General features: G+C 31.5%; 1 protein-coding gene across 1 annotated transcript in view; it reads left to right on the top strand.

Moving 5' to 3' along the window:
- LOC145311985 (ATP-dependent translocase ABCB1-like) overlaps positions 1 to 14,872 on the top strand; it is a 516,884-nt gene that overhangs the window by 462,431 nt on the left and 39,581 nt on the right. Inside the window, exons 2-6 of the mRNA XM_080151062.1 lie at positions 4,816 to 4,913; positions 7,779 to 7,961; positions 8,101 to 8,199; positions 11,328 to 11,396; positions 13,431 to 13,525. Coding sequence (XP_080007188.1) covers positions 4,832 to 4,913; positions 7,779 to 7,961; positions 8,101 to 8,199; positions 11,328 to 11,396; positions 13,431 to 13,525 — 528 coding nt within the window. The 5' untranslated portion in view covers positions 4,816 to 4,831. The remainder of the gene's footprint in view (positions 1 to 4,815; positions 4,914 to 7,778; positions 7,962 to 8,100; positions 8,200 to 11,327; positions 11,397 to 13,430; positions 13,526 to 14,872) is intronic.

The following is a 14,872-nucleotide window of genomic DNA, read 5'->3' as shown; positions in this document are numbered from 1 at the left end:
TTATTGATTCGCATATACTTTTGTTGATAGAATTAACAAACAAAACAAGGATGACAAAATCCATAAAAGCGAAGCTCTGAAACGGTATGACAGACGAACATTAACTCTTGTAGAGTGTCAGATCTTAATATAAGAAATGCAATTATATAAGTTTTGACAAAATTATACATAAATGTGTTGCAAAATTTCTTAAATACAGAAAACTGTTTAATGATAAACTGACATTTATAGGACTTGATTATAGAGATGCCTCGCTTATAATATTGTACCTCATTGTAATAGGAATCATTACTCTAAAAATCAGATTAATCAGATGATTATATCACATGAAAAATTGTTAAAAAGTTAAAGATTAACATGTTCAAAATGGACGTACGGACATTGTGGTAACGATTATAGAAATACTACGCTTTCTAAATAGTAACCAACTACTTCAGGAATGCAAAGTTTGAAATCTATAGGACAATTCTAACATGCCAAAATTAAAAATTCAGTTTGTTAGTAAGAACACCTTTGTGATAACCTCAAACTTATTTGACAGTTATTTAGTAATTAGTTATGTCTGATTAATATTGTACACTTTTCTTCACAGGGAAGGGGGGGGGGGCGTTATATAAGCCAGCTGGAAGGACCATTTTATTAGAGTAGGCCAAAATATGGTGCAATAACTAAGTATTTATATACCGATTTTATTGCACAATGATAAAAATTTTCAGAGGAATGCTTTATCTTTCATACATATGTATGATCACTGAACCGATATAGTTCTCCTTTACAGTGAAGCTTCTATAGATCCATGAAAAATTTAAACAATTTTTAAACTAACATTGTTTAGCGGAGATTGACTCCCCCCCGGCCCCCCCCCTTTTCTCCTCCCCATAAACCACTTAATTTGAATTGATGTAATATGGCTTTAGAATGCGCCGATGAACAAGGAAGTTGGAGTAAATTTTGTTAACAATCTTGTAGATGATTCATGGTTGTTGTGAAATTCTTAGTAAGTTTCAGTGGCCGATAGGGTAATGGATTTATTATTATTCGATATTACACCAGATTATCGTGTACTATAATTACGTGAATTTTGTAGTGGGCTAACATAAATATCAGACCCAAACCCCTCTACCCCATTCCACTCCCCTCCTAAGAGATGAACGAATTCACCAATAAATGAGGTCTATGTTAGCAACCTAAATTGACGACAATGTTTCTACTGTCATAGTATCCACATATACTTTACATCCATTGTTATTGGAAACTTTGCCAGGGATTAGAAATAGACCAAGAAAAAAGAAGTTTTACTTTACCTTTATTATTTTTGATAATTCTTAGTTTTATTGAATGTTGTTCGCGGATAAGTAAATAAAAAAATCTACATTTCTGACAAAGGGACAATAATGATCCCTTTAAAACAATAAATAGAATTGTGTGAATGGATAAAATTTATCATTGACCTACACATGTAAAGTAAGGGAGGGAGGGCCATTGTCTTATCCCTTTAGATCCGTAACTCCTGATTCTTGATGCAAGAAGGATGTGATCACAAATCGTCTTGATAGGGGTTCTCAACCAAAACAATATCAAAAGCTAACTTTACTCACTTATCCTTATAATAAAGTAACAGTCTGTCTACCTGTCTGTCTGTATGACTGTCTGTTTGTACCGTGAAATCTCGCTGACCGCTGAACTGATATCATTTCTCCTTTACAAGGTGGTTTCTCGAAGGTTCTTGGGTTATCGAATTAAATTCCTCCCCCCTTTCTTAAGTGCCCCTAGAGTCTCTAGGGGCGTAACCGCTTGTGGAAGATAAAAAAGCCATGAGCAAGCTTCTAAAATTTGGCGTTTTCCATAAAAATGCCTTGTTAAGCACAGAAACACAGCAACAGAGAATAAAGGGAGGGGGGGGGGAGAGAAGGTAATCTGTTTATCTATTATTAATATGCTCGACAATTACTTTAGGGGAAATCTCTAAAGGTTTTAATATAGGGTTGCTTAGCTACGCTCTTAATAAAATATATTTATAACTATTCTATCTAATTCCTGACTTGGAGATAAAATTAACCAGAGCATAAAATGATTTGTTTAAATTAAAATATTTAAATCCCTAATTAAGAAAAATACTGTAGTTAAAGCATCTTAATAATAAAATCTCACCTTATTATTACTTTAAAAATTATTTTAGAAGCTTATCTCATATCACAGTTATTTTTTTTTTAAATTAATATTTATTGTTTTACATCAAAGAAAAAGAATAGAGGGAGCACGAGCTCTATATAACTCTACTTAGGGAGTGGGGACCCTGTGCCACTCTCAATTGGGTCTTTAAATATTAGCCAATAGCATTGGAATTATAAACACATCCACGACGCTACAAAAGAGCAGAAACCCAGGAATAAGGTATAACCAACAAGCGAATTAAATCTAAAATAATATTTGGGGGGCAAATGGAGAGGTCGTCAATTTTACGATGTGTTGCCCCCCAATGACAGCTGAAAAACATGTATAGGTTTCGTGATTTTTTACCGAATTAATTTCGTTATTGGTATGAGCTGAGAAACCAATTTACTAGTAGACGAAAAATGTTCCCGCTTCTTGGGTAAGGTAGTTGTCTAGGTTTATACATCTATAAGATTAAGTATATATGTTTTGGTATTTACCTGTAAAAATATCAATAAAAAATAAGTTTCTCATGGAGGTGTTTTTCAAAAAATATATAAATAATATATATTTATGATTGTATTGCCTTTTCTTATCTTAAAAATATAATCTTAAAAATATAATAATTCGTACTTATGTATCATATATTAGCTATTCGAATTTTTCTTATTAATATCTTAAAATTAAAAGATAAAATGTTTACTCAAACAAAAAAAACAAAAATTTAAACTAAGCACCTTAAAGACTAAGGGATTCATTAAAAAGAAGTTAAAGACAGACAGACAGACAATCAGACATTGTATATAATAGAATATCGATAATTAGGAATCTTTATTTAATAGATGTTAATTTCATAGTAAAATCAAATTTTTCGACCAACCATAAAAGTAGATACTTGTGTATTACAGGAATCTCCATAAAATATTTCAACTGTTTATATTCCTAACAGTAATTTGATGTGAATTATATACTAAATGCGCTTTGATACAGATTATCTTTACTAATCAAATCCAGCCTTCTAACTAAAATAGCAACATAAAAGATCATGTTTTTCCTATAGCTTAGCTTACGAACAGATGGAGAAACTTTTTGATTGTTGTGTAGCTTCGCTGTCTGGATTCCCTTTTTTCACCCTCTCCACAATCCGTTGTTCATCCCTTTAGGACATACACTGCCCCTATTAAATAGCTGTGCATGTCTCTGTTTGATTAAAATATGTGTAAATGTACATAACATATGAGCGGAAAATAAATTATGTATAAATGTATTGTAAAGATAAATAGATAAAGAGTTTTTTTTATAATTCCATATACATAGTATCCTAGCAACCAAAATATTCCATCTAACAACACCTACCACAAGTTTTTCCTTTCTCTGTAAATCTTGCCATGTTTTCAGGGATCTAAAGGGATAAGACAATGGGCAATAAATTGATGAACATCCCCAATGATGATACACACAATTATGATTAGTAGTTGAAATGTTTGGACACTCAACTAAATGAACAAACATTCAATATTTATTATTGTTAAGCCAACGAATAAGAAAACATTATTATAAGACTTTTGGGACTAGTGTAATGAATAATAATGTCCCCTACCTCCCTGGATGTTTCTCAAATCATAATTTTCCGGATTTAGATCATTTTGTAAATATTACTCTAGAAAAGTATATTCAAAAAGAACAAAAGCAAAAAGCAAAGTGATGATTTATTGAATACTGGGCCTAGTGGCTATGCCATAGACCTATAAGAAACTTCACGGTAAAGGAGAAAAATATCCTTTTAGAGGTTTGTAAATTCCTTAGCTACAGACAGATACACACACAATGGATCATCAAGACATTTTGTTACTTTTATTCAAGAATGATCATGGGTTTATGTATGACAACATCCATAAGTAGCAAAGCACAAAAAAATTTATTAACAATTGAATGCAGCATATTTTCAATGGTCAAAAAAGAATGAAGGACAGACGAACCTTCATAAAAAGTATTTCTATATCTTTGTTGCTGAACCTATTGACTGGCAGACAAAGTAAGTTGTATACTGAATTGTCTTTGGAAAATGGAACCTTCACAAAAAATCAGCAATTTATCTTTATTAACAAAAATGTGTTAAAATTAGAAAATAAAGCTACTTGTCCTTTCATCTAAGAACACAAAATCATAATTTTAACCAGCTACTAATTTCAAGATAATCTGGTGTAACATCCAAGTAATTATGTATCCACTATCTTAGTGTGAAATCAGTTGAGATCTGATGTAAAACTTTGTTACTGTGTAAGATGAGTGAGTTCTTATTAAAGTTATTATCCTCTCTTTATATCTTAAATCCTTTGTAACTATCAGTTTAATATTTTTTAAATATTATCATTATGTATTTTATTTTAGTTATAATATTTTATAAACATTAATGTTATATTATATATGTTTTTTTTTCGTGTTATGATAAGTAATATATTATTACTTGGATGTACTAGGATAAATTGATGCTCGCAGCTTGCTAACAGGAGGAGATAGGATGGGGTAAGGGGGTAAACTGGATGAACGAACTGACCTATAAATGTAGCAATTTTCCTCTGTAAATATATCTACGTGTATATAATAAAAACTGTACTCAGGATACATCATTTTAAAATTTAAAAGTTGTTCATTTTCAGATATTATTTCATGAAAAATGTCAGTAGAAAAACCTCCGCCTTCTTATGAAGAAATAACTTTAACAGATGATAAACCTAATAAAAACACAACAAAAATAGGTAATTCAATTGTTATAAAAGTCACAGAATGTCTATTTGTATGTCTCTCGAATGATCTTGCTAACCGCTGAACCGATATATTTAATTACATTTTAGCTTTGTATAGGTTCTGGTAAGTTTTTGAGTATTTTTTGGGAGGGTAACCCAAAAGCCCCTAGTTTTAGGCACTTTTCTTTACTCCCGCCCTTGACTTATGGCTAGTTAGTAGTTTCAATTATGGTCATAGTAAAGTATTTAAAAGAACATTGTTTTAATGACTCAAGCACCTATACATATTATCGTGCACTTCTCTTGCAAGTAACCTTGATCCTAGACTCACTACTGGCTATTTCAAGAAATACAGGGATTGGGCAACAAATGAAACATATCTTCTTCTGTCTCTGTAATATTGTTAGTTTCATTAGTTTCATGTAATTACACTTGATTGACTATTTCAATTTTTTTGGCAAAAATTGCTAACTGTGCCATTATAAGAATATGCTTTTTTCTTACAAATAAATATAATACTACCTGCAAAAAGTAAAATTCACAAAAGTGTTGATTTTTGACAAAAGCCATAGACAGGTTTAGGCTTATTTTGGAAGCAAGTTGCAGTTTTCCCTTATCCTTAATTTCTTTAACGCAAGAAGTAACCCATTCAATTAAAATATGATGATAAGCGAAAAATTCAAATAATAGATTGCAGGGAATTTGTCCTTCTTTGTACACAAACAAATATTGAGAAAGGAAACTATATTTTTGCAAGTATTTATATTAATCTAACATTTTTTCTTCATTTTTTTTGGTCCATGTAATTTAAGGCTTCAAAAAAACGTTATCCGGCCTATTTATAAAAGTAGTATGTTCAATTTTACAGTCATTTTCAGTAACCCACTTCCAATCAGCCAACAAATTTTTTATTGACCATGATCGGTCGGTCGGTTATTTCCCGTCATATCTGTATATCTATAAAGTAACCAATTTTGAAGGACCTTTTTAAAGGCCCAATATAAAAGTAAAAGAATAGAAGGGACACGAGCTATGTGTAACTTTATCCACGGGGTCTTTGAATAGCAGCCAATAGCGTCTGAAATATAACTATTTGCTAGCAGACAAAAAAGGTCTCCACCAATTGGGCTAGGTATTTGTCTATAGTTATACTTTATTTTCCCAACTGAATCATATGTCCTCCTTGGCAAATTTTCGCAATGTCACAGTACAAAATTGTTTGGGGATATTAATAAACAAGGAAAATCATAACCAAGAAGATTTAAAATAATAAAAAAAAATATCTATAAAGTAGCCGAGAAATTAAATTTCTTCAAAAAATTTATCTCTTATTACTTTCCTTTACTTTAAATAATTCTTACAATTAAGTAACAGGATGTCTATTTGTCTCTACTAAAAATTCTCACTGACCGCTGAAACTACATGGTTTTCCTTTACAATGTAGGTTCTCCAGGGAAGGTTTAAAACTATTTTGTAGGAAGGAACAACCACCCTCCGAAGAGAAATCGCCCCTAGAAAAAAGATCCCTCCCCCCTCTCCAACAAATTAAGTGTAAGAAAGGGGCAATCTTGTTGATTATCATTGGGGATGTAGTGAAGTGCATAAATTTATATTTTCATTGTCTTATTACTAAAGATATCTGATTATGGAAATGTATGGTGCTTGAAAGTAGCAGAAATCCATACAAACATACTAACATATTAAAGTTTAGTTATGTTACTTTCGCATGCAGTCGCGACTAAAACTCAAATGTGTGCTTTTTATTTTTTTTAAAAAAAGAAAGATTGCAATGTTTAGAAGTTTAAACATACAGCTGGTTTTAAAAAATGGAAAAGTTTGATTTCACTAAGGCTCACAGGCGGCTGACACTCGGCTGCCGAGCCCTGCCTAACAGAAACCCAAGGTGGCCATTATTAATTATCCAAATCCTTTTTAATTCTTCATATCATTTCCTTTCTATGTGTCGTTTCCAGGCATAAAGAGATAGTCAACTAATCAAAATAGTTAAAATCATCCCTTTTTAATTACTAGCGGCTTCGCCCACAGAGGCCTCTAGTGGTCCTTAAGGTGGGGGGGTGTCGATTTTTAGTGGACTGGTAATTTTATTTTTTCTAAGTGTGTTTTCTTTTGGGCCCAGAACCTATGAGAATCTTCAATAAAATGGAGAACCATATAGGTTCAGTGGTTAGCAAGATCCTTCGGTACATACACACAGATCTTGTTACTTTATCATAAGGATAAATGGCTATCTTTAAATATTGGGGTTGAGGTGGGGGAATATATTAGGAAAACAGTTTTTCTGTCATTTATATCCTTAAAACTTGGTATAAAAAAACATCTAAAAAGCATTAGGTCATCCAAACTTCCAAACACACAGACAAAGTTTAAAATACAAACAAAATTTAACACAAAAAATCATACTTCAAAATGATATTCAGTAGTCTTAATATTGATACCATTATTACAGAAAATATTCTTCTGTTTGATTTTCTTATTTATTATGAATCTTGTCTCTATTGTTTAAATAAGAATTGCGTAATTTTTTAGCCAGTTTATATAATAGTTATTTCTCGCATCGTATAATAAACAGCTTTCCGCGGATATAGAATGTACAATTATAAGATTAAAACTAGTTTTTTTAGCCCCGAGGTGCCGATATATTATTACTTCGATGTTGCACCAGATTTTAATGTTTTCTAATAAAATTAAACTCGCATCTGGCTAAAATAACGATACCTACCATCCACCCCATTTACTCCATACCCTCCCCTCCTACTGGATGAACGAACTTACCAATAAATGATGTCCATGTTAGCAACCTAAATTATTCCCTTGCCATAATATACACGTATAACTATAATTTCAAACTTTATTTAGATTTTTCTGGGAAAAGCTCAACAAATGGATTAACAACAACAGAGAATGGAGACAGTAAAAAGAAATCCGGAGACAAAGACAAGGATGAAAAAGAACCCAAACCACCGGAGATTGGGCTCATGGAATTGTTTAAATTTTCTGAACCATTGGACATTTTTCTTATGGTGTTTGGGTCCATATTAGGTAAATTAATTATTTTACAGTATATTTGGTAATTAAGATGATAGAAAATATTATAGTATGAAAAAATTGTATATAAAATATTTTTTTATGTATTTTATTTTTGTACGATTGATTTTGTTTTTATCTTCCTTTTTTTCAGCCATGGGGGCTGGTGCGTGTCTTCCTATTTTGACCATAATTTTTGGAGACACCCTGCAGTCTTTTGTAGAATATGAAACATTTAATAATGGATGTACAAGTAAGTTTTTTTGGTCACCCTGTTTTTCTCAGATCATAAGATAACTAAATATTCATATTTTGTTTATAGTTTTAATATTTATTGTGTTCTTATAAGTAATAGTATTTTTAAAATTTATTAGTAACTTTTGGACACCCTGTAGTGATACAAATGTTCGGAAACCCCCCCCTGTATAATTTATGAAAGCGTTCACAAAAGCTGTCGTACACCTTGACCTCACAAGTATTGCATATATAATATTTTTAACATTAACATATATCTATATAATCAATATTCCTTTGGAACTTTGTCAATATGAATATATAAAAGCACCTACTTAAAATATTACTATATAGCAGCTACGTCACTAGATTCTGGGGAAAGGGAGGAGTAAAAAAAAAGGCTAATTCATCTGAAGACTTATCTTAAATAAAATAAAGCCATACCGAGACATATTTGAATCTTCCGTAAATTGAAGGACTCAATTGCTTCAATGTTTGTTTGATCTTAACAAAAAATACTTCTTTAAATAAAAGGATAAAATTTTATGCTGTTCAACAACAAATATTTTAATTTGTATAGTAAAGAACAAAATATATGTTAAGTAATTTGTCCAAACATGAGGACTCCAAAAATGACGTCAAATGTTCACAGAAAAAAAAGAACAAGGCTTGGCAGCCACGCGTGAGGCGCCTGTAAGCCTCAGGGAAATCAATCCTTTACACTTTTAAAAATAAGCTTAAAGTCTAAACCTGACTAAAATATCTCTCAATTAAAAAAAAATCAATGCATCCTTGCGGTTTTATATTTAAGTCTAGTCGCGGCTGCCGAGAATTGCTTTTATAATACACCTTTAATGGGTTTGCTGGGAAATTTGTTACTTTCATAATTTCATTTTGGGTATTATTTTAATGCGGAAAAATGTAGGCCAAGCCTTTGGGGTGTTAGTTAATAAGTCCCAATAATCTGGCAGTACTAAATAATCTTAAATAACTCACCAAATAAAGAAAAAAATATTATTTGTTTCTTGAATGAATACTCCCACTGAGTGAACAAACTGACAAATAAATTAGTTCCATGTTAGCAACTTAAATTGACGAAAATTTTTCCCTGTCATAATATCCACGTATATTTTATATCCATTTGTATAAATTTGTGTAAGTAGCTAGCTAGTTTTATTTATTTGTTCATTTAATGTTTACTTTCTTACAAAAACAGTCAAAATTTGAGTACATTTTAGCAATCCTTTTTTAAGAACATTAAAGGCGCCGTCCCTAACCTTTAAGTGGTTGTAAAGGTAGCTCTACCAATTTAAACTATACATAGTTTAGGGCATTAACAGATTTTCAAAAACTAAGAGCATTTGTCGACTTTATGATATAAAATACAAAATATCATGGATGCGCAATTGGATTTATTATAACTTGGATCTTACACCAGATTATCATGTACTCTAATAAAGTGAACCATATAGCGGGAACCTAGTAATAGTGTCTAACTTTTTATCTTTGTGACGTAACAAAAATCCATCTCTTTTTTAGGGGTTTCCTTTCCCACCTCCCCTCTCATCCTTCGATTTTTGTTACGTCACAAAGATAAAAAGTTAGACACTATTACTAGGTTCATATAGCGGACTAACTAATGATCCTATCCAGCCCCCTTTATCACATCCCCTCCCCTTCTACTGTATAAACGAACTGATCAATAAATGACAAGAAAAATAGGAACCTTAATTTACAACAACAAAAAATCCCTTTTATAATATCCACGTACATTCTACATTCATTATAAAAACTGGCATATAGGAAATATTGATTTAAATCCAATTTCCCCAAAAGAGTGTTAAAGTGTAAATACATAATATTTTTGTGTACAATTATGATGTAATTTTCCAAAGTAAAAAAAGGCACAATAAATTATGCTGTTAATGACTATTTACTTTAAGCATATTAATTGTTATGATAATGGATATAGAATATATCGACAAGGAAATATTTGTCGTAAGTTCTGTTTGCTATCATGGATTTCATTGGTCAGTTCATCCAGTTAGAGGGAGGGGATGGGATAAAAGAAGTTGTATCGTTATTTTAGCCAGCAGCGACTTTAACTTTATTAGAGTACATGAAAATCTGGTGCAGCATCCAAGTAATAATATATCGATTGTTATAATCCAGCCAAAAAGGAAATTTAAAAAAAAACTTTGCTTTTGTTGATACAGTCTTTTTGTTTATCTATCCGAAGAAATATCAAACAGAAGTTCGTCCTTATAAATATTGTGATTTTCTTTAAAATTACATTAAAAAAACAAAAGTTGTATTGCTTGGGACAGCCTTAGCTTGTTGAAATCATAGCATTTCTATAATTAGAATTTTACGTCCGTCCGTAAAGATTAGTTCTTATAGTTAATTAAGGCATGTTAGAATAGTCCGTACTTAACTCCTAGTTCTTGTCGTTAATTAAGGCATGTTAGAATAGTCCTATCGATTGCAAACTTTGGATGATGCTTGATTTAAGAGCTTCGATTTAATTGATGGTTTCATCCCTGTTGATGATATAACTAGATTCATAAGAATAGTTTAAAACATAAAACTTAATTAAAGATTAAATGTTTATTCTTTCTATTTTAGTTTTACGTCAATTATCTTTTTTTATGAGCGAGCTCAAATAATTTATACAATTTAAATCACCATATAACTCATATTTATTATGAATACATTTTAAAATGAAAGGTGCGGCAAAAATAGTTTTAAGGCCTTTTTTATTTTGGGGACATTTATATATTTAAATGATGCACATAGTACTATTGGAGATTTTAAACGGTGCAGATACTCTAAAACTATAATATCTCAGATTACTAGTTAAACTCGTGACTGTAGCCACCCCCCCCCCCTATGTCGATGTCATATTCGCGACATTACAAGATTGAGAAGATGCCTTAGCCTTAAACAGGCGCAACTCATTACAATGCACAGTCAAGACCTCCAGACAAAGGTTGTGCAATCAAAGGGTTATTTGTCTGCATTTCTTAGGATGATTTTGTCTTTGGACCTACTATAGGCCCTGCAGAGTTATTACTCAGATTACTAGTTAGATATAAATATCACAGTTTTTTTTAATGACTTCTACATACATAATGATCTTAATTTTAGTTGGAGTTGAGCCTCAGTTCAGTCCTCTGCCCACTCTGGAAGCTTTTGGTTGGCAGATGTGTGTCATAGGTATGTATAAACCTACTAGCGGCTACGCTCCTAGCATCTAGAGGAGAGAAGGTGGAAAGAAGGGCTAGGAAAATAGCATCTTAAATAGATTAGCCTAAAACCATTACATGAACTTTAAGAACCTTACCTACTTTTCTTTTCAAAACTAAAATGGAAAGTGGAGGGTCGAGTTGCAACCCTCCACTTCCGTCAAGTGCTTGCTTCCAGAGGCTTTTAGGTGCGAAGCCGCCGCTGGTATAAAATATTAAAACAAATGTTCTATATATATATTGATAGAATTCTAGTTATTATGACAGAGAAATATAGACAGACATTGTTAAAGTCAGATGGATAGTTGGTCGTACTTATTTGCAGATAAAAAATTGGTCATATACAGACAAGCAGATAAATAGCAGGGATAAGACAATGGCGGGGTAATGACACAGGGATCTAAAGGTACAATGGCCGATAAATTGATGTACATCCCCAATGCTGAGACACAAAATTACCACTTCTGTAGATTACAATGTGGGGTTGAGGGGTAGAAACGTTGTACACTCAACTAAATGAACCAACCAGAATTCAATAAAAAGTTATCCAATGTTGTTAAGCCAACGAATAAAAAAAGCTGTACTATTATACTTTGGGGACAGCCAAATATCCCCATCGTCCCGTATTAATAGATAGATTTAAAAACAGTGAGAGAAAAAGTGAAAAAAATTAAAAAATATAATTGCTTACAAGTCTAAATAAATCAAGTTGTAAATTAACATTTTACAAATTGACCACACTGATTAATTTAAAAATTCATCTGTACTCCATAATATATTTAGAGATTTTTATCTATATTAGTTTAGGGCATTAAACAAGTTGTTTTCGGATTAAGGCACTTCGTTTTCACTTTAGTCAATTATGTCGTTATTTTGGTTTTATTTTAATAAAAATCAAGGATGACAACAGCCATAAAAGCGAATCTCTGAAAAGGTAAGACAAACGAACATTAACACTTGTAGAGTGTCAGAACTGAAAAAGCAGAGTATAAATGCTTAACAAATTGTAGGTATAATTGTTGGAAAACTGCTTAAATACAGGATAATGTTTCAGTTCATACTTACATGTCTAGTACTTGCTTAAAGAGATGCTTCGCTTATAATATTTTACTTTGTCATCCTATAAATCAATATTCCAAAATATAGATCAATCGGATTATGATACATAAAAATTTGTTGTAAAAAAGGTAAAAATCAACTTATTTAAAAATGGACGTTGAGACATTCTGGTAATGAGTTGCTACGCTTTCTAAATCGTACCTAACTCTAACAGGAATCACCATGCAAAGTTTGAAATCGATAGGACAATTCTAAATTACCTAAATTAACGAAAAAAGCTATCCGTTCAAGACGGACGGACGTATGGATAGGCGGACTGACCCTAATTATAGAAAAGCTTCGCTTTTAAGAACATATAATGAATATAATTGTCTGTTTTGACAAACGATATATAATTACATGGATGTTGGACCATATTTTCGCCAAATCTAATAAAAAGGTCCTTCTAGCTGGCTAATATAACGATACCTCCTCCCCAATACACACCATCCCTTCCCCTTCTAGGCTTCTATTAGAGGAAAGAACTTACTGATAAATCCTTTTACTAAAAGTAAAGTAACTAAAAAAGTTTTTTTACTCTTTGTTTTAAAATCCAAAATAATAAATTGGGATATAAAATTCGACACTCCTCTCCTCAAGTTCTCCTAGAGGCCTCTATGGGCGTAGCCGCTAGTAAAGACTAAACTAGTAGCCTAAATTGACGAAGAAATTTTGCCCGTCATAATATACGCGTATATTTTCTCCATTGTTTTGACAATCAGTTAGTTCTTTCATTGCTTCAAAAAAACTTTCTGGTTTGGATTTTTTTTTAAAAGCATAAAAACTGCTTTATGAAAATGTTTAGCTTAGAAACTTTCCTAAAGTTATAGAACTGTTAGATGGTCCATCGGTTTTTGAGATCTTATTTGAAACAAAGTTCTAATTATTAATATAATATTTTGTTTAGGTTTTGCTTTATGGTTAGTTGCCTATATCTACATTGCTTGTTTTAATACAGCAGCCGCTAGACAAGTTTTCAAAATTAGAACTGAATTTCTAAAGGTAATATTTGCTCAAATTATTGTTTTGAAAACAGGTAAAAAATCATTAAATATTAAAATTATTGTTAGCAAAGTTAAGACACTATTAGTTTATACTAGGGTTGGGCCGGATATCCGGTGTGGCCGGATATCCGGCCATTTTCAATATCCGGCCGGATACCGGATATTGAAACTATCCGGCCGGATATCCGGCTCTATAATTTTTTATACTTTACACCAAAAATTTCTGCTTTTTAAAATTTTAAATGGCTATAATTTTCTTATTATTGAAGCTAGAAGAACATTTTTTCTGAACAAGTTTAACTTTATGTAAATTTATGTAAGATTTCTAAAGAAATTTTTTTTTGCTAATTTAGTATCTGGTAATTTGGCCGGTTATCCGGCCGGATATCCGGCCGGATATCCGGCCGGATATCCGGTAATTTGGCCGGATAACCGGATATTTGCCGGATATCCGGCGTTAGCCGGATATCCGGCCGGTTACCGGATATCCGGCGTTTGAAATCAGCCGGATATCCGGTATCCGGTATCCGGCCAAAAAAGTATCCGCCCCAACCCTAGTTTATACCAACCAATCAAGATTGTGTAACCCCCTCCTCATTTTTATACAAAAAACTTAAGACATTTCTAGAACATCATCATAAAAAATTTAAGAATCAGCCATCATTTGATATTTATTTTCAAACTTTTAAAATAATTTATATATTTAGATTTTGTACACATATGATATTGATTTTTTACAAACTCAATAAAATCTACATTTTGATAAATATATATTTATATTCTGATAATTATAAATATATAATCAATAAAAGAGAAAATTATATTATTCTATAAATTGTTACTTGTCATATATTTAGTATTAAATAACAAATTTAATTTATTTATATCTATTGTAAGTCTATAAATAAGTATATATATATATGTGTATAATCCAGAAAACCTGCACTAAGTGTCGAAGACCCTTTTCATCTGCTAGCAAATTGCTTTAAGTTCTTTTGTAGAGACTTGGCTGTGTTTTATAGCTAATTTAGAGTACCTAATACAAAATATGGATATTATAACATCTATTCATGTATCTAGTATTTATATACTTTATTTGAACATATTTATTAATATTATCCATCCATTTGATTGTTCTAATATTCAGGCTGTTTTGCGACAAGAAATCTCATTGTACGACACATTTGATTATTCTAATATTCAGGCTGTTTTGCGACAAGAAATTTCATGGTACGACCCATTTGATTATTCTAATATTCAGGCTGTTTTGCGACAAGAAATCTCATTGTACGACACATTTGATTATTCTAATATTCAGGCTGTTTTGCGACAAGAAATCTCATGG

Source organism: Acartia tonsa, chromosome 2, assembly GCF_053477335.1.
Source record: "Acartia tonsa isolate MP-2025a chromosome 2, ASM5347733v1, whole genome shotgun sequence".
NCBI classification, from domain to species: Eukaryota; Metazoa; Arthropoda; class Copepoda; order Calanoida; family Acartiidae; genus Acartia; species Acartia tonsa.
This window is presented reverse-complemented; position numbering and strand designations above follow the sequence as displayed.